The sequence below is a fragment of the Melanostigma gelatinosum genome (assembly GCF_949748355.1).
Source record: "Melanostigma gelatinosum genome assembly, chromosome: 3".
Classification (NCBI taxonomy): domain Eukaryota; kingdom Metazoa; phylum Chordata; class Actinopteri; order Perciformes; family Zoarcidae; genus Melanostigma; species Melanostigma gelatinosum.
The window spans coordinates 16,050,631-16,074,790 of record NC_136636.1 but is presented as its reverse complement, the minus strand read 5'-3'; the positions used below and the strand labels follow the sequence as shown (position 1 = coordinate 16,074,790).

The 24,160-nt window shown below is 43.4% G+C and overlaps 1 protein-coding gene across 1 annotated transcript; it reads left to right on the top strand.

Moving 5' to 3' along the window:
* Nucleotides 1–65: 65 nt before the first annotated feature.
* On the top strand, nt 66–22,726 carry kcnb1 (potassium voltage-gated channel, Shab-related subfamily, member 1; the record flags this gene model as incomplete). Its single annotated transcript, XM_079266487.1, has 2 exons — nt 66–653; nt 20,804–22,726. Exons 1-2 carry the CDS (start codon nt 78–80, stop codon nt 22,724–22,726), a joined length of 2,499 nt encoding a protein of 832 aa, XP_079122613.1. The 5' UTR covers nt 66–77.
* Between the last annotated feature and the right edge of the window lie 1,434 nt (nt 22,727–24,160).

Here is a 24,160-nt window from a genome sequence, read left to right as displayed (position 1 = left end):
ACAATTATGAAAGAAAACAGGACCAACTCTAGTCCATAGCCCTGGATGTTTGCCTGATTCCTCAACCTACAGTCATCATGGAGAAATCCTTGGCAGAGTTAAATAAAGCCGGCTCCCGCTCAACATCATCGCTGCCACCTGAACCGGTGGACATCATTCGCAGCAAGTCATGTTTCCGCAGAGTCAGGCTGAATGTTGGGGGTCTCCCCCATGAGGTTTTGTGGCGAACATTAGATAGGCTACCACGAACACGTTTGGGAAAGTTAAGAGATTGCAACACCCATGAAACTCTGATGGAAGTGTGCGATGACTACAACCTCGAGGAGAATGAGTACTTTTTTGACCGACATCCAGGGGCGTTCACGTCAATTCTGAACTTCTACCGCACGGGTAAGCTGCACATGATGGAAGAAATGTGCGCCCTGTCGTTCAGTCAAGAACTCGACCACTGGGGCATTGACGAGATCTACCTAGAGTCGTGTTGCCAGGCGAGGTACCACCAGAAGAAGGAGCAAATGAATGAGGAGCTCAAGCGAGAGGCCGACAACATGAAGGACATAGATGGAGAAGAATTTGACAACACTTGCTGTGCCGAAAAACGAAAGAAGCTTTGGGACCTCCTGGAAAAGCCAGGCTCATCTGTTGCAGCAAAGGTAACTGTCTTTGGATGATGGGTGTAAGAGATGAGGTTGGGATTGGTTGGAGCAATCCTCCACGAGTATGATGATGATTTGTAAAGGCACACGCAAACAAACATGAGGCTTTTTTTAGACATTCATAAAAGCTTAAATAATCTCAACTTTTCAGTGCCAGGTGTGAAGTCACACTGTTCGTCAATGTCCCACTTGAACAAGGCAGCCAATCAAATCAAGCAAGAGGCGGGCTTTACTTTACCACTGACTTCCTGTTTTAATGCCGGTAAATGTGGTAGGAACGGATACTGACATAAGCGATAGTTAATAAGGATGATCTATATGCAGCCGTTTTGCCCGTCGCTTTGCCAAAGGTCCTTTTTTGAAGAGGCAGCGCCTGAAGAGACGCGTCTCGGTGTGATCGACACCTTAAGGTGTTTGTGGCAGATTGAATTGAACTAACATTGGATGCTGTAGTTTCTAGACCACTGGATCTCTATCAATAGGCCTAACATAAAAACCAGAAGTTTTGCGCCGATGAAAATTTGCCATTTTCAGACCTACTAGAATTTTACAGTTGCACAAAATGAGTCAATTAGGACACCTCTGTGAGTTGTGCTTATTCATGTTTTGATTGTTCCTGGTTGGCACACAAAGTATAGAGTGGAAATTATAGAAAAAGCCAGCCAGCGGATGTGATTCATCATTATTGTTGTTCAAGAACTAGAAAAAAACACACGTCTTAGTCTCACAGTAAAAGCAGCTCTCTGGATGCATCTTTAACACATGACACAAGATGTATCATCTGTATCTCCTGTTCTACTCTTAACTTGTAACAAAGGGTCATTGCCATATCATTAACTCACTTTTGAAAACATGTGAGCTACCCGATCATATACTCACTCACCACTAACTTCGTCAAACACACAGATATTCAAATGCACAAGCATCCAGACATGCACACATGCATGCTTACACGTTGTCTCACCTTGTAAACTGATCATCCAGTAAATTCATTAAATCCAGTAAATCATTCAAATATCACTTCGATGCTCTGGCTTACAACATGAAATACATATAAGTAATATATTTAGTTTGTCCTCTGGACAGTTGTTTGTTTGTGAGAACCCCACCCTACATCATCCTGAACCAATTGCATTTGAGATATACTGCAGGAGGCTAGGATATTGAATTAGATCTTCGTGCACATAAACAACAAGCCAGGACTGATTTAGAATTGTTGTTAGAATCATTCGCATCAATCAATGCTTTGAAGGAGCAATTTTTGATCAACAGAAGGTGGTTGTGACATGGCATTACTGTACATATTTCAATATACAGCTGCAGTAAAAGATAAATGTTAACCCAGAAAACCTTAGATCATAACTGTTCAGTTTATCTCATAGTTACTGTATGTCAGAAAGTTCTCAGACCTTACTTAAGCTATTTATTTTCAGTATAATCTAGGAACCCTGCATTTTGTTTGTAACATCTCTGTGCTGAATGTCATAATTAGATGTCAAGGTTCTCATCCTACAAGATATTTTCTTCTCTTCAAGGCATGCCATAGCGTGCTGATTTCTATCAGGTGTGCTCACCTTTAGTCTTTGCAAAAACACAGAGTTGGCCCGCAGCTGCAACCTGGGAGACCACAGCGGAGTTAGACATGAGCAGCCTTTGATCAACACTCTTCTACATTGGCTTGGAGGGATCAAAGAGGATGCTGTCTCTTTTGCACGCGATTTTAAAAAGGGAGTAGAGTGCCTTGTTTGGGAAATGTGTTGGAAATTGAACTATTAGCAGTGTGTGCTGGCTGATGCTTTGTGGTAAGGATTTGTTGAGAACTGTCAGTGCCGCCCCACAAACCGACAGAGAGAGAGAGATGAGTGCTGCGAGTCTGTCAGTGAAACGTCTTCTTCATAGGAATCAAAGAGATGTAAAATCAATGTTTATTGTGTTCCAGCTAAGGAAGTGCAGTAGCCTAGAAAAAAGGAGATGATCACTCCGAGTCGGCCATGCGCTGCTGTCTCCATTATAGCACCCTGATATCTGCAGTTTATCAAAACATCATCGGAGAACAGTTTTGAAGTGCTTCACAAAGATGTGCGAATAATGACACGAATGTGCATATTGTTTCCTGCTAATCTATAGCTCTCAATAACAACCTTGACACTGCAAGAGGCAGAGTTTACCGATTCCTAATTAGCTTAAAAGGGCAATGTGAAACCACAGACCACCAAACTACTAAAAACACTGATCGGGGTTGATGTATTGTCTTCGTCTTTGTTATAGTCCGGAGCACACTGTGGGCTTGTCGAGCGGTCCAGCTCCGACCACAGATTGTCCCACTGTCCATCAGCTGTGTGCTCCCTATCTTGGGTCAGAGATAGAAATGTATGTCTGACAGCTCATAAACAGATGGTGGATGGTAAAGTTAAGCACAAAACAAATGGTTACCAAGCAACAAAAGTATAATTTTATCATCACTGAAGGAGTGGGTGCTGAACATTAGAGTAAGTCTATTTGTGTGTCTGTGTGTGTAAGTGCACGTCTGCTTAGTTCCTGTATTTTAATGTCCGCATATAGAGCAACACAAGAAAGCACGTAGTAACTGAATTATTTCTTAAGATGAAGGGAAAAATCCTGCCCGTGTTCTTTCTGCTCTGTCATCCTTCGGGTCTCTCTTTTTACCTCACTGGCTCATATCTCTGCTTCCTTCCTCCCCTCTTCAGGCTCCTCCACTATACCTCCGACTAAATGTCAGGGAAATGTCATGCTAATTATTCCAGAAGACTCCGGGCCCAATTTGAGGCGTCTTTCCCTCTCTGTTTACATTCTTTGTAAGCCACAGCATTGTCTGTCTCTCCCTCAAATCAGATTTCAGTCACCATAAAATAAGATTGTGTCTGTCTGCTGGCAAAGCAGCGCGGAACAGTCAGATTGGCGACAAGAAATGGCCTTTTTTTAACAAGCAAATAACCTTTCTTTTGTCACTTCCAAATAAAAATATTAACTTAGTCAATGATTAAAGTAGTGATGATACTGCATTTACTTATTAATGATTAGGCTACCAAAGTAGAAGATTTACAATTCTGAATAAAAATTGGAATTTGGAAATCATTCAAAACATCACCCTCTCCCAGCACATGTATTATTTAAGTAATGAAAAGAATTACATTCGAGATAGTTTTACCTAACAGATTCTGTTTGATGCTCAGCAGAGAAATCTAAGTATCGACATCGGTTTGGCTTCAACCAAATTTACAGAAGAAACCAAACACAAAGATTTCTCTCATTTTGTCCTCTGAGAATCCCAAAACAATTTAATTAGCAGTTCCTGCTCTATCAGAGGGTATTGTACATCAGATGGCAGGCAACAAATTCCAATTATATTCCTCTCATGTCACACTTAAGATGACAAATACATGCGGTTTGGCTTTATTCCTTCTCATAAATCAGGCTGCAGCAGAATCCAAAACACAAAGTTAACCAGACTAGAATCAATCCAGAGTCATGAAATAATTAAACTTATTTTACCCCAAACCATGAAGTGCCTAAACCTAACAAAATTATTTTGTTGCCTAAACGTTGTGGTGCCCAAACCTAACCAAACTGTGACCGCTTTCAGGGCTTCTTGTAGGTGTGTCCTGTAGTTCTGTGGATCTGAGGCAGATAGACCTGCAAGAAAGACCAACAATTCCTGTTTTGCAAAAATCCAATAAATCATTTTGCAAAGGTCTGAGAGGCAGTCAGGCAATCCTCATTAACTTTATTTGGTGTCTGGAAAGCCAGACGGCCTCATTTGGGGAAGAAGCACAGGTTCATTCTGGCCCTTATATCATTGTGAGGATCCAGCGCTGAATTCTTTGAAAAGTCAGGTTTTACAGCCAAAGCACTGAGACGGTTTTGTCAAGGCCGCTATAATGATCGTCTTTAGGCAGACTTTTTTCACGTCTTTTAGATTTTAGAGCTGCTTTTGATAGATTAATCTCTCATGCTTTCCCTCATCACCTGGAAACTTGGGTTGGTCTTAAGGGTACAGTTGTATCCCTGTTGTATTCACTTCATACCTCTATAACATAAGCTTCTCTGTTGTCACAGCAGACTCATGTTCTGCTTTCTTGGCACGCTGTTGTTTTCTGTTGACATACTTCCCCTTCTGTCAGGTGATACAACGAAACAGTTATTTGTGCAGTCCAACAACTCCAGCCATCAAACGTATACTTCTTGCTTGCCTTTATGACAATCAAATGCCCAAATCTTTAAAAACTTGATGATGTTAAGCCAGACATTTCAACACAAATGCGTCAAAAAACGTAGCTTGGTCAGTGCTCCTCAGCTTCAAACTATGATGCTCTATGTCAGGGATTCCCAAAGTGGGGTGCGCGCACCCCTGGGTTAGGGTCTCCTAAAAATTACGTTCCCCCAAAACTAAAATGCATTCTCAATTACGTTTTACCATGAACGTATTTTCTCCCTGATTACGTTTGTGTTTGACGTACAAATACGCTTCTCATCAACATATCTTTGCCATACTCTAGTCTTTATTATGTTTCTGTGATCTGCCTCGCCTCCACCCCGCCACCCACGAGTTATTGACCCGCAGCCTGTTCCGAGGGCTGAAGACCTGACGATCGGGTGCCTCACGGCGGGGACGGCTGGAGACCTCGCGTCCCAGCGCCAACGGGTGAGCGCCGCCACTCAGAACCATAAAACCAAGTCCCGGATTTCACCCGGGGATCATTCAGGAGGTATTGTGACCGGGTGATGTGCCTCGTTGCTGGGGAGGTATGAGCCGAGAGTGGCGGGGTGTTATGGAGGTTTATATTACAACTCGGTGTTGTTCCCGTGCGTGGATGAGCGCATTTCTGCCGGAGACAGGCGGCGTGTTGTGGTAGTATTCTGACCGCGTAATAGGGAGAAGGAGAGGCGGTGGTGGAGAGGGAACAATGTTAAAGAGATGGTGGAACGTATGATTGGAGAGAGAGAAGCGAAAAAGTTGGACGTGATCCCGGTGTCCAACAACACTGTCGCGCGCATCGATGCTTTGTCCGAAGACATCCTGGCTACATTGGTCGGTCGCGTGAAGAAGAGTGAGTTTTACTCTCTGCAAGTAGACGAGCCTACAGATGTGGCCAAGCGTCCGTTACCTTCGTAACGTTACGTCCGTTACCTTTTCGAAGGCACGAAAACAAACGCCACGCGCGAGCAAACTGTTCTCTCATTCGTCCGATTTGTATGCGGCTCTGTTGCTTCTTTTTTTTTTAAGGTGTGTGTGGGGGGGGGGGGGGGGGGGGGGGGGGGGTTGGGGGTGCGTGAAGCCGGTCGAGATGTAGAAGGGGGTGCGTGGCCTAAAAAGTTTGGGAACCGCTGCTCTATGTAACTGTAATGTCAGTTTTGCACGTCACTGACAGCATGCCAATAAACGCTCGTTACATGCATAGTGTCTTTTCAAAATAAACGTATGTCTTCACAGAAAGTTAGGTTAAGGCAACAAAACCACTTAGTTAGGTTGAGGAAAAGAGCGTGGTTGACGTTAACTTGACTGACTAACGTCACTAAAATGACAAAAGAAATCACGTGACAAAGGACTGAAGTTACAAAATGTTAACTTTACTTACCTACCAGAGCAAACACCGACACCACCCTGCTGTTGGAGGCCTGGCCGTGTTGCTGGCCTCTCTGGCAGGAAGCTGCAGAGTGACCATGCAATACTGAAGTCACAAATTTGAGCTCGATAGGGGATTTGGGGAGAAACAACAGATCAGACCTTCACAGGCTATTTGTCCATGTCGTCTGTGTTTGTGCGGTGCTGAGATATAAGCTGGCATCATGTGTACTTGGAGATTGAGTGCCTCAACCGCTGCTTTCATGCCAGTCGCTCTGTCTGCCTGTCAGGGAAGAGCAAAGGGAATTGAGCTCTCACCGATGACCAATTTTGTTGTCACTGTTAAGAGAACACAACCATACACACTCACTCACATAAACACACCTATACTTGCAAAGATTGCATAGTTTATATCGTTTATAGTTTATTAGTTTATGATTGATTCTAATGATTAAGAATCCCCGCCTCTACTCGGACTGATAACATAGGAGATTTGGGCTGACATTAAGAGACCATTCTTTAGAGGAATGTAATTAATGGTGTTTCTTACAACACTGCTATCTAGCAAAAATGTATTGATGAAGAAGTGTGACAGTACAATAACAGAGCCTGCACACCTGTACATTAAAGTCAAAAGGGCTGAAGCTGAGCTGCTGTTTTTAGACTCATAACAGATACGTTTTTTTAACAAAACTTGTATTAGTTGATTTTACCAGCTGAAATTGACAAGACCACATTCTTGGACGAATTTTGATCTATGAAGCAAATTATTCATAATAAAGATATAATTGCATTATCTATAGAACATTTGTAAAACAATAATAAATAATGCAGATACTTTCGCTGGAAAGTAGCTGCATTATTATTTATTATTTTTTATATATATTTTCTTCCTCTAGCAGCCCTACATCCAAAAGTTGCTAAATCTAGCAAGGAAGTTGCCACGTTGGCAACACTGGCAGCCGTCCCTTCAGGCCTGCCTTTAAAGCCACTACCCCCAAATTACCATTAGAAACGTAAACATATCATGATGAGCATAAACCACGAACATGGCTTTTGTTAGTACTCACAGCTGTTCAGCTAGCAGCTTGTGGAAGACTCAAGTAGTTTGTTTAGTGTGTTTCCTCTATGAAAGAGAGACATTGGCAGTGTAGGAGTTTAGTAGTATTCAAGTGTATTCACGACATGGTAGTTTTAGTCAATCTCGCTCATAGACTTACATACTATATGAGTTCTAAGTCAGTAAGTGAGTCATTAATATTGAAATCAGTTTTTTCCTGAATGAGTACGAACCCTCAAGGAGAGTGCTCATCAATAACTGTTTGAACTTTTTAATCATACACAAACATATGACGCGGTATACTTACGGTAAACACTGACGATGTTTGAGGAACAATATTCCCTTTTCAGCAGGGAGAAGTTAACATGGTCGCAATCGTTTTCTCCTCCGTCTCAATGAACATGAGGTAAATAAGCACAATGCGATATGCCCTCTGTCAAAACAGTGGTCCTATTGAGAATGTAGAGCATAAACCAAAAGGAAAACATTGCTATACATCGATGTATAAATCCAAAACAAAAGACAGAAGAAGGATACGCCTGTTACATGCAAAGTTATAAACTAAAATTTACATTTAATTGGTTTCGTTTTTAGCATTTACACTGCAATCTATAAAGACTGTCTGCCATCAGTCACTACAATGAAAAGAAATCACCTACACAGTCAGGCCAATCATGGTGGCTCAGTTGGTGAAGATGCACTGTGATGGATACGTACATGGACCTTTGTCACATGCTGCTCCCCACTGTCTCCATTACACATGAAGTAGAAAATAACCACTTCAGTTAAATCTCATGGAATGGTTTACACGTAGGCCTACTCTGAGTGGGTGTTTGGTGTCCTCTGAGATGTGTATCATGACCTTTTATGTCTGGGCTATGCAATGTATTGGATATACAGTACCAGATATATGTGATTTCTTACACACACAACACAGCAGATTGTTCCCGAGGCAGCTGCTGGCCGTGCAGACCATTACTGGGCTATGCAGCCCCATGCACACCTCATCCAATATTCAACATCTATATATGTGCACAGAACAACTGGGTATATAAATCAGTACGCTCAGGTCCAGAGGATGCTCCACTGGTATAGCTGTCCGCATTGGAGGGTTTCATTCTGCCCTGCAGGTTGAGAGTGAAGTGAAGGAATGACTTTGAGGAAAGTGTGAAGGGCAGAGGCAGAAATAGAATCCACTAAGGTGAAGGAGAAACCTTCATCAAGCCCACGGGTGATTCTGAGAGTGGGGAGAGAGCACTTGACTACTGGTGCGAGACGCCTTTCATCTTGATGAGCACTTTCACCCGGCCTGGGACGACGACTACCACTACTACAGACACACACACTCTCATAAACACACTTGCACGTACGCATCATGACACAATTTCTTTAACAAAAACGTTGTACCAATGCTTCTTCTACATTCAGATTGACTGTTCGCTGAGCCCGTCCCCCAAACAGTGCTTGTCCAATCATCGTTTAGCAACCGTGACTCAGCACGGGACGTCTGTCAAGCTTGAGAGTTCTCCACATGTCAAAGCATTGACAGTGTGTCGAAGCAGTCACTCCAGCAACCACAGCCAAACTCCCTCAAAATATCACTCAATTAGTCTTCATCCCGATGCGAAAGGTGTTATGATCCGATGGCGGATGTTTGTTCTGTGTGAAAATGCGAAACAATAATATGATCTCTGTCTTGCTTTGCCAAGTATTTAAGCTAAGCAGCTAAACAGTGTTATGCTAGAATAAATAACAATTTAGTCAAACATTTCTCCTCATCATACCTTTAATACAAGGACTAGCTGCACTGCAATATCAGCACAAAGCTGTTATCAACTGGTGGCGATGCTGACTTTTTGCCTCAGACATGCAGAGGCCATTCACATGCCATGTTTTCTGCACCCTAAATCTATTGTTGTCTATGTAGACGGAGGCGTGACGTGACGTCTGCACCCCGGGATAAAAATACTTAAACTTTTGGAACGCTGCAGCACGTACCGCGTGACATGTGACGAGGACTACCAATCAGAGTGGGCAGATGTCGCTTCTTTCTTGCATAAATAACAGTCTGTGGCACATACATGGAGGAGATCTTAATCATTTAAGTGCAGGGCTACCCAGAGGTTTACAATCCGTCCCATGGAATTTTTTAATTGCTTCATCCTTTCTGGCCAACATCAACAAGTCACAACATCCGGTTGCAAGATCAGCCAAATTTACACAGACAAATTGAACCTTACTGTGAGGGATTTACAGTGCAATCCATTTGTCTTTGTTTTGACTCTGTTTAGTTTAGTCAGTGAGGCTTACTGGTAAATTACGGCAACTTCATCACTGTCGTTATCGCAGTGCGCAGGTTTGGTTGCTAAGTAGCTTAACAACAGGTGTGACAGGAGTGCAATCAAGCACCTTGGATAAAATGATGAAAGTGGCACAGCTGGCGTTAACCACACATTTCTAGATGCATGTGAATGGACCCTATCATGTAAATCTGTAGCCATTTAGTGCAATTTAAAGAAATTTTCCTTGCAAAATGAGTCAGCTGGAAACCTTAAAAATTTAGCCTGAGAGGGTCTTTACAAACACAGAGCTAACGTAAGCCTATTTGCCTCGTAGCCAGCTGATCAAATCTTGTTCCTAGAAAGCAGACAACTGCTTTTGTCTAACTCTGTCTGAAACCACAGACACGGACAATCACTTTTTTCAAAAATTACTAAGAATTATAACTGGTAAATCTGTCACCGTTTTCATTGTAAATGTATGTGCAACGTGGGAACAGAGTGGAAAGCTTGACAGTCATGGAAACAGTAATTAAGGGGGGTCGGGTTCGCAAATGCATGTACATTAGTACAGTACAGAGCCTCCTCTACATGCTGTTATTGGATTTTTTCAGTATCAATACAATAGCAGTATAAAAAGTACATGTTTATAGCTGTCCAGTTGACATGGATTTGCTCTTAGAGGGATTAACGGTACTGGTACAGAATGGCCTCTGAGCTCTCACAAACGGTGAAAGATGGACTCTGTAATGTTACGCTACGTTATGAGTAAGTTGACAGTCTGCAGTAAGCATCTGTTTGACTTCAGGATTAACAGTCATTTTGCTTTGTATTGCTCTTGCTCTGTGAACACCATATGCTACAGTCACATCTTCCAGTCCAAGTCCTTTTCTCTCTTTTATTTCTCACTGCCGTCACTAAAATGTTTAAAAGTTCACTGTCACTATCACCATGGCAACTGACATTTCTGTGATGCTGAGAATTGCAGCTGCCTTCTATTCAGGCATCATTGTTGATTGTGTGTGTGTGTGTGCCTTTGTCTGTCTGCATCTCTCTTTGCGTTTCAAATCAATGCTTCTCTCATGTTTACATTTTCCTTCTGTGCTGCTGTCTGCAGGCTACGCTGTGACGTTCTCTGGTTTCTGTAAGAAATAAACTATAGACTGCAAGGCTGCGTGAACTGCGTCATACATTCATTATTAGACAATTCACTCGCTTAGGCCCCCACCTCGGCCGGAGCGAGCCTTCGGCGGTTGTTTGGAGTGTTGAGGAATGGTTGATGGAGATTTGGCCTGATGCGGTTTGGGAGAGGCTTAGCTGCGGATCCACTGCGGCTCCCGGGCCTTGCAGAACCCCCAAAACAAGCCTGTGCGCTGGTCGGCAAGATCGAGTGAGGATTTGTGGATCTAAAGACGGCGTTGGATATGGCCGAACCGATGTTGGACGGGTGTCTGCGGGAGGGCTGAACTTCTGGAATGGGAAACGAGAAGCCATGGCATTGCGGTGGCCCAGACGTGAGCTGCATCGAGGACGCGCCCTTGGCGGACGGGTGTCGCAGCGTCATTTGATGATTGGGTAACCGACTGCTGGTTGTCAGGAGTTTAAGGAATGGACTTGCTGGCCCATCCGCGGCCCCACGTGATGCTGTGGCTACTATTGGTCCGATTTCATAGCATGAGGGGAAGCGACTTGGCATCTGCTTGAAAGATCCGAGGCTGGTCTACGGCAAACGTCGTCCGTCGTGGAAACCCCCCAAAAGACGGCAGAGGGAGCGGCATCGTTGTTGGCCAATTGTGTGGGTCCATCGCTGGAAGCTTTTTTTTTGCTATTCTCTTTCTCTCTCTTCTTCCTTTTCTTTCTCTTCTCTGTCTTCTCTCTTCCTTCTTCCCTCTCGTCTTTATCTCTCTGCGATTCGTTGTTGCTTGCTGCGTTCAGTGGTTGCGTTGTTGCGTTCAGTGGTTGCGTTGTTGCGCTTAGAGAGGGGGACAGCTTAGAGAGGGGGGCAGAGGCAAGAAGACCTGGCAACCCGGTGCCAGGAATCTGCCTAGTGGGAAGAGTATGCATAGTAGGAAACACGGGATAGGGGAGGGGGACAGAGGAGAGGGAACCTGGCAACCCGGTGCCAGGACTTCGAGAGGGGGACAGAGGCAAGAAGACCTGGCAACCCGGTGCCAGGAATCTGCCTAGTGGGAAGAGTATGCGTAGTAGGAAAAGCGGGATAGGGGAGGGGGACAGAGGAGAGGGAACCTGGCAACCCGGTGCCAGGACTTCGAGATTTCTTTTTCTTTTTGGTGGAGGGGGATGAGAGGTGAGGCTCTGCGACCTGGCAACCCGGAACTTGTGGGTTGGGGGGGGGCGGAGCCTCGGGGTGCGTGGTGGCGTCACGGTCGTTGGCGTCGCGCGGGATTGTTTACATGTAGGTACATTGTGTTTGTTTGTTTTTCACCTAACGTGACTTTGGAAAAGTTGTGAGGAGTTGGCACGGTTTGCTTGTTGCGTCGATGCTCTTAGCAGGCGGACTGTGGTCGAGTTGGAGATCAGCTGGCGCGTCTTCGATGGGGGACCTGGCCGGAGCGCGGGGGGCGGCGTCTTTGAGCGTTTCCGTTGTCTACGTCAGGAGGTAAGCGGGTCTCCCTCTGCCACCGAGATGTGAGTAACAGGAGGACGGCCGTGAGTCCGACTCTTCGTATTGTCAGATCTCTTTGTATTGTCAGATCTCTTCGTATGTCAGATCCTGGCGGGTGGATGCAGCTGGTCGGCGAGGTGGAGATCGCGGGTTTGGCTGCCCGGACCCTCTCGATGGCGGTTGGGGGCGTCCTCTGCGCGGTGTTCCGGTTGCCGCGGTGTTCCGGTTGCCGCGGTGTTCCGGTTGCCGCGGTGTTCCGGTTGCGAGTGCAGAAAACTCGAGTGTGCCGAGGCTTAGAGTGGGTAGGTATTTATAGGAGCGTGGCCGGAAGTGGGCGAGTGGCTGAGGTGTGGTCCTGCTCCTGAAATTCAGCTAAGTTTTATCTCCAATAGCCAATATCCAATATCCCTGAACAATGTGATAGACCTGCTTATATATCTGAATTTTTTTTATTTACTGTGCATTACACAAGATCCTTGGGAAGGACGAGTTATGTGACAACCATGGGAATATGGAGAGATTCATGGTGAGACATTTAATGGACAGCAGAAACAAGTTAGGCTTTTCCCCACATTCCACACATCTCCAGCCAGAACTGCTCTAAGATATTTCCTCAACCCAGAAATGCCGCTATACACAACACTGACAAAGCTGTCTTTCATCTCCTTCCAATAAATGCTGCATACTCCGAGGTACTGAAGAAGACAGAAGACTGAAGAAGACAGCCTCCATTGGTGTGCCAGACCAAACCCTATACTGTTTCTATTTATACAGCCACCATGGACCATGTCAGAGTTTAAATATAGATGCTGAGTCTGGATTCTCTTCTTCATCTGAAATGCATGAATAATTGAGAGGGAGGGGAGATGAGGTGGGATTCATTCAGGAGATGGATGGTCCAGACAGATTTCCTACATACAGTAGCAGTGTACTGAATGGGGTTGTGGAGCACTTTGTGCATGCAAGCATTGCATGAGTCAGAGAAATGTTTTGACGAAGTCCCCAAAAATGGCTTGTTTCAGATTTTTCTATGACTCAAAGCATGTAGTCTCTTAATAAAATGCATTTGAAAAAAGAAATCAAATAAGAGCTTCCAACATATAGCGGCTTTCAGGTATTATTGAGAGTTGAGGATCATTTGAATACCACCTATACATCCAATCTAATGAAAATTACATGATCAAATTAATATATCAATATGTGGAATATGCTCAATAAATCTATCATGTTAATGTACTTTTCTGACTTTCCTTTGCAATATATTTGCAGATTAGTTAAGAAAATTACTCTTAACCATCACATTTGCAGTATTCAAGCCTTCTATAGGAGTAGCTGCCAATTGATAAGATGCAAGATGTTTGATGAGCAGTGAGATGATGATCACTCGTTTTAAATCTACAGGCCTGTGCCTTTATATAAAAAGCTAAACCGGCAGTAGGCCCCTTGAAGAACCACGAGATACAACTTATTCATTTTTTTGCAAGATGTGGGAGGATAGGCTTAATGAGGCTCTGCTTTTCAAAGTTATAAGCAGAAGTGATGTAGGGTGGGAAGACTACAGCTGAGCCACTGCAAACGTGTGTGTGTGTGTGTGTGTGTGTGTGTGTGTGTGTGTGTGTGTGTGTGTGTGTGTGTGTGTGTGTGTGTGTGTGTGTGTGTGTGTGTGTGTGTGTGTGTTTCAAGCTATCATGCTGGGGGAAATGTGGAAGACACAGTCTCCCCCCGTCTCCATGGAAACCCCATCTCTTTCACAGGCAGCGAGGCAGAGCCCTACATTCAGGACCAGAGGTGTGAATTATTACACGTTATTTAACACTCATACTATCGACCACTGACAATAACATCTACATGAAGATAAAGATCAATACCGCGGTTCTATGGCGCCTGTTAATCGAATCGAATTATACAACAGCTGAAGCGTGGCACACGATTTAAATGTCTGCGCCTGAAGACGGACCTTGGTAATTGAGAAAAGAAAACAATGTTAAAAATGCAAGGAAAGAAGGCAGCACATCGCCCGAAATACAAACAGCAATCTGACACAATTAAGTGGAAAAGACTAGAGACGTGCAGCGCAGATGGTTCAAAGCTGGGTGAGCTTTGAATAAGGTGCAAATCAGGGAGAGAAGGAAGGAGGGAGGGAGGGAGGGAAGGAGACTTTGTCAGACTTGCTTTTCACAAGCAGGTCTACTTAGCCACCTCCTGTCGCGCTTCAATGGGGTTGTCATGGTGACAGTGGTTGGCAGTCGAGGCTGGCCTCAGGGGACCATGGGAAAAGCAAGGCAGCTAGTCAGAGGGTCTTAGTGATCAAGCAAGACCTGGATTTACTCACCCCAAAAATTAAACAGCCCTTTACTGAAAACATGTTCAGTCCACGCCCGTCTCAGTGTTAAGTGGGAGTTTAAGAGTATTACCTGTAATTGTTTTAGGTAGATCCAATGTGTTTCCCTGGGTGACTGCTTGCAGAGTTAACACGCAATGGTCTTGGGATTCACAGGAACAGGAGTTTCCACGACTAAAGCACAGCAGTGCGTCCGTCGCTCCTGTTGCTGCTAATGAGAAAGGTGCCAGTTGGAGCAGTGGGAGTCCGGGAGTTCCTGAACGCCCACTTGGGACACCACCAAACTTAATAATACAATGTGAGAACACTCACCTGAGCTGCACCTAACCAGAGGTTGCTGAACCAAATAAACAACTAAATCAAACTCAAACCGACTAACCAACCATCAATAGTGCAGAGGCTTTTGAAAGCAGATTAAACACAATCTTAAACACAAGCAATTAATTGCACTTTTCTCAATTCGAGGCTCTTGTTTTTTTTTTGCTGGTCACACCAGACGAGTAGCTTCTGGTGGCTAATGCAATGTAAAGCCAACTTTAGAAAGATATTCTGTACTTTCACTAATGCTAAACTATGTTTCTACACGAAGCATTATCCCATAATCGTTACATGTTGCCATATTAGCTGCTGTAGGAAAGTTACTCTCACTTTAAAGCTGCACTTATCAATATTCTGATACAAAAAATGAATCGGAAGACTATGTGTTATATCAAAGGAAACCCACGGAAAATTAGCATACAACACTGTAGTTGCCCGTAGCTTTACAGAGCATTTTAGCATCTTTCAACTGGTTTTACAACACACAACTTAACTGTTTAGTTCACTCTCATTGCTCTCATCAACCTTGTTTCCAGTCACAGAAAACAGATGTTTCCAGCAAAACATCTCAGACAGACCCACTGTACACTACCAAATGACATACAGACAAAGATGGCCACTAGCTGGTGAAAATCATTGTGCATTTAGCTGCTAAAGAGCCAAAATAATCCCGTTAAGGTTTGACCCAATTCAAGGAAGAAAACAGTGAATACTGGTGGTGGTGTGGCCACAAACACGACTACAAAAGAATGCTAATAGGTAACGTTTTGCTGACATGTTCATATAATACTAATGTATTAGTGTTGTGTTTACAGTTCTTTTCTCTGCTCTCAAGTGGCCAAAAAGAAGAAAATGTGTCAATAAAGAGTAGCCCAACAGCATTCAGTGTAGAGCTGGGTGATATAGAGAAAATCAAATATCACAATATTTCTGAGACAATACCTCAATATCGATATTGCGACGATTGGATTTAATATTGGTGCTTTTAAAATGACATTTTGTGAAATCATCACAAGAAAAACACTTATGCCATATTACAATATCCAGACGATACCTAGTCGATATATTGTTCAGCCCTTATTCAATATAATAAATACATTATATTATTTATTCTTTATAGCTGATGCCTTACTACTACTGTAATTTCCCTCAAACATTTGCTCACATTCACATCAGCGGTTTAATGGTTAATATCTGACTGATAATACTGCACATTTTTTAAAGTCTAAGTGCAAAGGTTTAAGGTTCCCTCCTTGGTGGCCGGGTGCTGGGGAGACAGATGAATGGACCCAACCTTGACGAAACCCAATGTAGCACAAAGGAAGTTAATCACAGCTGATGGGACACAGCAGCATAAAACCAGGCAATTGTATTTGAGCGAGAGCTGGAGAGAGAGCAAACAGCAAGGACAACTGCATTATATGGACGAATTGTAAATTACTACGTTTTTCTTCTCTCTGAGCTCCAAGTTTATGTGCTTCTGGAGAGCAGAAAGTGTTTTGGTGTATAGTGTATGAGCCAATATTCCCTGTGCAATGACTTTCTTGTCTGAAGGCTTATTCCCTGTCCTGCATATGGAATAAATTTCCTCCCGTATGTAACCTGGAGGAGAATGTCACAGGTTGCAATGTGTTTGGGTGTATTTTTAGGGCGTCCTTCACACCAGTTGTGTCCCAGATATCTTTTCAAAAAGCCTAATGAGGGCTGGTGTCACCTTGTCTTATAGAAGATGGGGGTCTGTGTGGACTATTGGGTCTGGTGAGCCAGACGATGATATTTCCCGAGAGACAAAAAACAGTGTGATCTGGCTTTGTTAAGTGTCACAGTGGGATTTCCTGTCAATCTGCTCTCTCGCACTCTCTCCATCTCTTGAACACGTGTTGACTTTTCCTCTCCTCTAGATATAAATATCTCCCCCCCTTCATCCTTTCCTCCCTTTAGTAGGCCACCAAGGAACATTCACTGGGAGTCACTCTCACTTTTTGTGTTTATATAATCGAGTTGCAAAAACTGAGTATTCATAACGAGGCACGCGTAACGTGCATTCATCTATAAATAGCCTGTATAATTGCGTTGATACCATTACAGTCATGTCTTGGGCTCCATTCAACCATTTCCTCGTGTTTGTTTGCTGTACACTGACAAATCTTTATCTCAGATTTACATTGCAATAGTTTGATGAAATTAGTGCCCTTTGACATTAAATACCCAGGACAGAAAGAGACAAAGGCAGTGTGAGTGAGTGCGGAGTGTGTAGAGACAGTGGCAACAGGGACAAAGGCCAGTGGGAAATGAGCAGGGTTTCCTTGTGGAACCTGACCTCATAACCATAATATTACACAGCAGCACCAGTGTGCCTTCATTAGCGACCTTTTTATAGCTTCTCAATCCTATTACATCTGCCCTTTTTTTTCCTCTCCTGCTATTACCTTGCTACAATCTCCCGCGGCTTAAGGATTTGTTATCGACATCCTTTTTTCTGACTCATGACAACACCGTTGCATCTGCTCCTCAATGAGTGAACTTTAAAAAGGAGACGCGTAGAAAATGTTTACGTGCCTTAATGTTTCGAAAATGTTTCATGCTGTTCACACTGTCAGTCTGAATACACCGGCATTCAACCTCCGTCTGAAGCGCTCCATTTTACTCTGTTTCAATGGAATTGTGTTGCTAGGCAACAGCTTGGGTCCGTGTCTTTACTTCCTGTCAGCTGATGTCATTGGCCCACACCGCAACCGTACATAAACCGGGTACAGAGATCCCGACGGCTCGTTTAAAGGCACTTTTTAAATGTATTTCTTCACGGATTGAGCGTTTCGATACTTAAAACAGCATTTATATACCGCCTAGAAATTCTTTACAGTAAAAAAAAAAAAGGACATGAGAATCTACCTTTTTACAATATGGGCCTTTTAATAGTTTTTTTCTTCTTTATTTTACAAAGATAGGTGCAATTTGACAGAAGCAATACAACCTGTTATTTACTTCGTACAAATGTTGTTCTCTTTAACAACATCGTGGTGTTCTTTCCTCCCTCTATCCATTCAGTTTTGTGCGGCCACTCGTCAGCTCACCTTCGCTCTTCGGTCCCAGCACCTCTCTGCTCTTCAAGTGTTTGATTTAACATGGGGGGGGGGGGGGTTCCAGGGCAGGAGGAGAGGAGCACGGAGGGGGAGAAAATAAACAGATAGGGTCATTATTCATGCCTGCCGTGACGCTATGGCAACAGTGTCCTCCTGCTCTGATTGGTCGTAGATAAGGTTGCCTCTTTAGCCATCACCTTTACTCTTGGGAGTAGACTCCTCAATTATCAAGCTGTTGTCAAGGCCTGTGCTGTCAATCACTTCCTAACAACCGTTGCCCTTGCCCTGTTTCTGCTGCTGTGCTTTAATTTCCTCCGGATGAGGAAAAGGGAAACCCTGCATCATGTGCTCGATACTGGCCTTTGGTCTGTTTGCTAACACTGAGTGTTTAACCAGTAGATCCAGTTTATGGATGAGGTTTGGATCAAGCTTAACAAGTAGAGGGAAGAGGAAAGTATCATGTTTTATGATGCAAATTAAATCACACTGAAATAATTAATTTCACACTCATCTACATTAGATGTTACATGGTGTATTATGAATAGGTATTTTACCTATGTTGCATTGTGGTTTAAGCTGCACACATTATTTTTCAAGAATTTTTCAGAATATTGTTTTACTTTTCTCTGATTTATTTCATCATGTAACATCCTAACCTTATTCGTGTGGGCTATTGCCAAAACAGGCTCTGTGTTCCAGCTACAACCTCCTACTCATCCCCCAAGCTGTGCTGTTTGGTCCTGTGTCAGGATTTCTCAGAGTCATTCAGGGTTAATATAACAAGTGCATACTATAGTTCATGAAGTAATCCTGTCCTTGGTCCACTAGAGGAACAGATGCTCACCTTCCACATTACCTTTGCTGAGTTCACTGCTCTGCAGTTTTGAAACCTCCCACAAAAGGTGCATTTAGCGTGGATTATGGAGGCAACACAAGTCATCTGAAGTTGTCTAATCTGTAGTTAAAATATGTAATGCTTTGCTGTGCAATACCTGTGTAAAAGCATAACAATTAGTTATATTATATGTTTATAAATGTTATTTTATAATAAATATACACTGCTGGATTATGCTGCCTCTGTGATTCATCATCACTCTGCTCTTATATCTCGACACCAAGATCAAGCAGTTCAATTTGTGCCCTTCGTCCCCACATGTTTGGAAAGCTGATTTTGGAACCTCTTTATAAAACTACGATCAGTACAGGGAAAGCCAATGTCTGACATGGATATTTTTAGTAATGAAATACACCCTTCAAATAAACTGCATACATGTATATATACACAGCCCAAATGGCAGCTTAACAAGTCTAAAACTAAAAGGCCATTTACTCAAATAATATGACAGGAAATAAAATTGAGGCTAAAAAAGAGACTTTCTTACTTATTCGTATTGGATAATCCACAGACCACTTTTCATGGTTTCTTAGTTCTGAAGATTGGCTCAAATGAAAGTGACTGTAACGTTTCAGGAAAGACAAATATTTGTGTTTTCGGTAGCAACATTATATGTACCGTATCTTCCTTGGGGTGCAGCTGTAGTCTTGGTGGTTGATATGTCAAATCTTGGGGACAACAAAAGCTTGTGTATGTACCTCTAAGTGAGGAGGAAACGTGATTTTAATAGATTTTGGTAAACTGACCTTTAGTCTGGGATGTGACATCAATCTATTTATGGATTCAAACAAAGAATCTCATCCTTAACAGCACACAGCAGTAGTGCTATCAGTTCTTCATCACAAAATACGGCCAAAACATAAAACACTTCTGGTCGGAGATTAGAGGCTGGATAACTTTGAAACATTTCCTTAGGTATTTTTCATTGTGGTATAACAAAATACCGGTGGTCACTTATTCAGAACAAACAAGCTCAAGCTACAATAATAATATGCTTCAGAGCAAATGCAGGGATTGTTTTGTTTACACTATGAATTCTAGATGGGAGCTGTCATACACTGCTCAAAGAAGTGTAGTCTACCGCCACGTACTTGCTTGTTAGCATGATTGGTGGAGTGAGTGTGTGCGTGTGTGTGTGTTACGGTGCTGTTTTCTGACAAACTCCCCAGTTCTCTGTGCTGTGTAAGATGAATCAGCCGTCATCTAGTGCAATGGATTCTGGAGACATTCTGTTGCTACGTGACGACTGCATATTCATTTTTATGTCATGGTGGTGCCACTGCAGGTTTAGTTTTTAAAACGAATCGGACACAAACAACTTGGTAAAAACAAATCTTCAAAAATAAGAGGAATTACAATTCAAGTGTAGCCTGAATCAACAGCTATTAAATGTGCTGGCATGGTATTCAGACATCCATGCTCATCCACATTAGCTGTGCCTACGTACAGCCACATGGCTGCAGACTTTTTTAAATATGGAAACATCCTTACATTGTATTTCTAAAAACTTCCATATACCCAAAAAGAAGAGTTTTATGTCACTTACTAAATAACGGACAATTGGAGACATTGTAAGAGATTTTCAACAAGCTACAATGCATTCTGTTATGCTCTTGCTTTTGTTTATTGGTTGGTGGTTCAGCACTATTTTTTCACTCAAGGAAACTTGCTCATGTGAATAACCCTGATAAGAGAGTCATGAATAAATAAGTGGTCAGAGCCAACGACACACTTCAGACTCCGGTTTATTGAAGTTTTTAGACTGTAAGGTTATTGGAATTATTATTAACAATTTCTTACTCGATTCAAAACCTATTTAAAATATATGAAATGTGTAGTTATTGTATTTTAAGCTCAGAATAAGGAATTTATGCTTAAATACATATGATATCTGGTTTTAATGAGTAATTCCCTGATCCTGCAAGCCTTACGAATATAATTTTCATTCATTTTTCTTTCAGATCCTGGCCATTATCTCCATCCTCTTCATCATTCTATCCACCATTGCCTTGTCTCTGAACACTCTTCCAGAGCTGCAGGACACGGATGAGTTTGGCCAGTCTTCAGACAACCCACAACTGGCCCATGTGGAAGCTGTATGTATTGCCTGGTTTACCATGGAGTACCTTCTTCGCTTCCTCTCCTCCCCCAGCAAGTGGAAGTTCTTTAAGGGTCCTCTGAACGTCATTGACCTGTTGGCCATCTTGCCGTACTACATCACTCTCTTCTTGACAGAATCCAACAAGAGTGTGCTGCAATTTCAGAATGTCCGCCGCGTGGTTCAGATTTTTCGTATCATGCGTATCCTACGTATTCTGAAGCTGGCTCGTCACTCCACAGGTCTTCAGTCTCTAGGCTTCACTCTCAAGAGGAGTTACAATGAGCTGGGCCTGCTTATTCTTTTCCTAGCCATGGGCATCATGATCTTCTCCAGTCTTGTGTTCTTTGCTGAGAAGGATGAGGAGGATACAAAGTTTAAAAGCATTCCAGCTTCTTTCTGGTGGGCTACTATTACTATGACCACAGTAGGCTACGGAGATATTTACCCAAAAACTCTACTGGGAAAGATAGTGGGGGGTTTATGCTGCATAGCAGGAGTGCTTGTGATTGCCCTACCAATTCCCATTATTGTAAATAACTTTTCTGAATTCTACAAGGAGCAGAAGAGGCAGGAAAAAGCACTTAAGCGAAGAGAGGCCCTAGAGAGGGCAAAGAGAAATGGTAGCATTGTCTCAATGAACTTGAAAGAAGCGTTTGCTCGCAGTGCAGAACTGATGGACGTGGTGGTAGAGAAGAGTGAGAGGCCCCATGACAACCATCTCTCTCCAAACCGTTGGAAATGGACCCCCAAGAGGGCTGCATCAGAGACAAGCTCAAACCGTTCCTTCAATGCCCAGGAGCTAGGCTCTCCCAACAAGGCCGGAGCCACCAGTCCCCAGAGGCTGAATGTTCAGAAGCTCGAGGAGATGTACAACCAGATGGCCATGACACAATCCCAGCCAAACCTCAATGCTAAAGAAAGGAGCTCCAGAATTGGCAAACAGAGGGATGAGATAGAGCTGGGGGCCATCCAAGATCGCGGGCCACCTATAGGAGCCAGAGAAGGAGTGGGGGACATGAAAAGCTTGTCCAGCATAGACAGTTATATCAGTTGTGCTACAGACTTCCAGGAGAATCCACGCTACCCCAATAGTCCAGCAATGGAACTTGGTCTTCAAGAAAACAACCGGTTCTCCCACAGTCCGGCTACAGCTTTCTCTCAGCACAGTAGTGCAACATTAGGCCAAAAATACATCGGGGAGCGTGGGCCTATTCTCACTCCTGTGTCTATCGCAAAGCCCTCATGCACAGAGAACACACGGAGATTCTTCTTTTCTGGCAACTCCTCAAAAAGCCTTATCCCCAAAGGAGGCTGTCACAGCGAGGGGGGGCCAGGCCCGTCCCCTCTCTCAGACAGCTCAGTCATGTCGGACCAGTCTCTATTAAGCCCTGACGTTTCTGTCTACACCACTGCCAGCAGCAGAACTCCACCAAAGTCCCCAGAGAGCACTACCCTGGCAGCAACTGTCTTCACCTTTCACGACTCCTCCATCAGCAAATACATCGACGCTGATACAGATGACGACGAGCACCTCCGCGACATCTCCGATGTCAGTCCCTCAGAGTGTCTTTTGGTTGGTTCAAGCCCAAAACGAAGCCTTACCATCAATTATCAGAAAGGCTGCAACCATTTAGAAGCAGCCCAGAAAATGCTAGGCCAGAAATGTCTATTCCCCATTGAAGGGATTCGTGGGGTGGCTCATCAGAACCACGTAGGACCTGAGATGGCACGAAGACCAAAGGTTGAGAGGGGGCGTCAAAATACTTTGGATAAAAGCCTCTGAAGTGCAGCAGAAATAGAAACAGGAACATGGGGCCAGAGTGTTTGTGATGGAGACACCAGACAAACCTAAAACACTATAAGACAGAGAAAAGGGAAGCGAGAGAGACAGAGGGTCTCACCCAAACATTTCACAAATTACCTGAGCATGCCATTGGGCACTAAGCTCAGGGTCAACATGTGTAGTGAATACTCTGGGAGGAAAACACTTCTAGTTTGGAGAATGTCACTGCCCCTCCTTCAACTCATTCCTGATGGTGGTATCACACGAAACAAAAGCACTCCATGCAGGTAGCCAACGGGTCTGTTCAGAGATCCACGTGGAAGCAGAGTCACCTGAGAAATTGACACGTGGTTATAACTGGTGTAACCAAACTGAACGATGGTTTTAGCGGCTGGGGGATTTCTCTAAACTCTCTCGGAAAATAAAATCCCAGCTGCCCACTATCCCATTACTGAGTCCCAATTAATGTTGTAGTCATGGAGATACAGGAGAGGACCTAGAAGCCTATAAGCTACTGACTTGTGCCCTCCATTCCCAAAACTGGCCTTAGTCATTTACATCTGTAGGGGTGTGCATATCTGCATATACTGTAAGCGTGTGTGTGTGTGTGTGTGTGTGTGTGTGTGTGTATGCATGTTGTGAGTGAGTGTGAATGTTGATGGGTGAACTAATGGTAAGTCCTATACACTCTTGAGATTGTCTTACCTGATTTATTTTTATATAGCCTAGATAAGAGAAAGTTAATTGTAGAAATGTGTGATTTGCTAGTCTGCTGTGTCATATGTGAAGAGTAATCCTGTGTAAGGTTCAATGTCTTGGCACAGAGGCTACAGTTATTGGAGGCTTTAGCCAATCATCCATTATAAGGAGTGCTCTTTCTTAAATAGTATTTTGCTATCCCCCCCCCCCCATGTTATCATGTCATGGTGAGAATGGCCAATACTTTCAAATCTCGACCAGTGAATATTGTTTTTGTCCCTCAGTATCATTTTTTAAGGGATGGTAGTGGACCAAGAACTTTTGACATGGGCTAACATAAGATAAGAGCCAGAGGTAATAAGCTTGATAACTGCATAAAGCGCACATTTATGAAGCATGCATGCACCCAACCGGTCAACATACAAAAACACGAGACGTTTTTAAAAAATGGAACAGCTGAAAATCCTCTAATATCTTTTTTTTTTACCATATACGTTTACTGACATAAAGTTTAGATTTCAGCAACAGATGTTTAGCATGCATTGGCCTCCCTTTGACCAACACGAAAGCGTCCAAAGGGGTCACACTCTCAGATAATGGAATATACGTGTATTTATAGCAGGGGAGATTTACATCTCGTCTTTGTTCCTTTAATCATCAAAATAAACTTTAATGGCACTAAATATACACCGCCAGGTTAACTTTACCATAAGTCAGTTGTAAATGCCTGGCCTA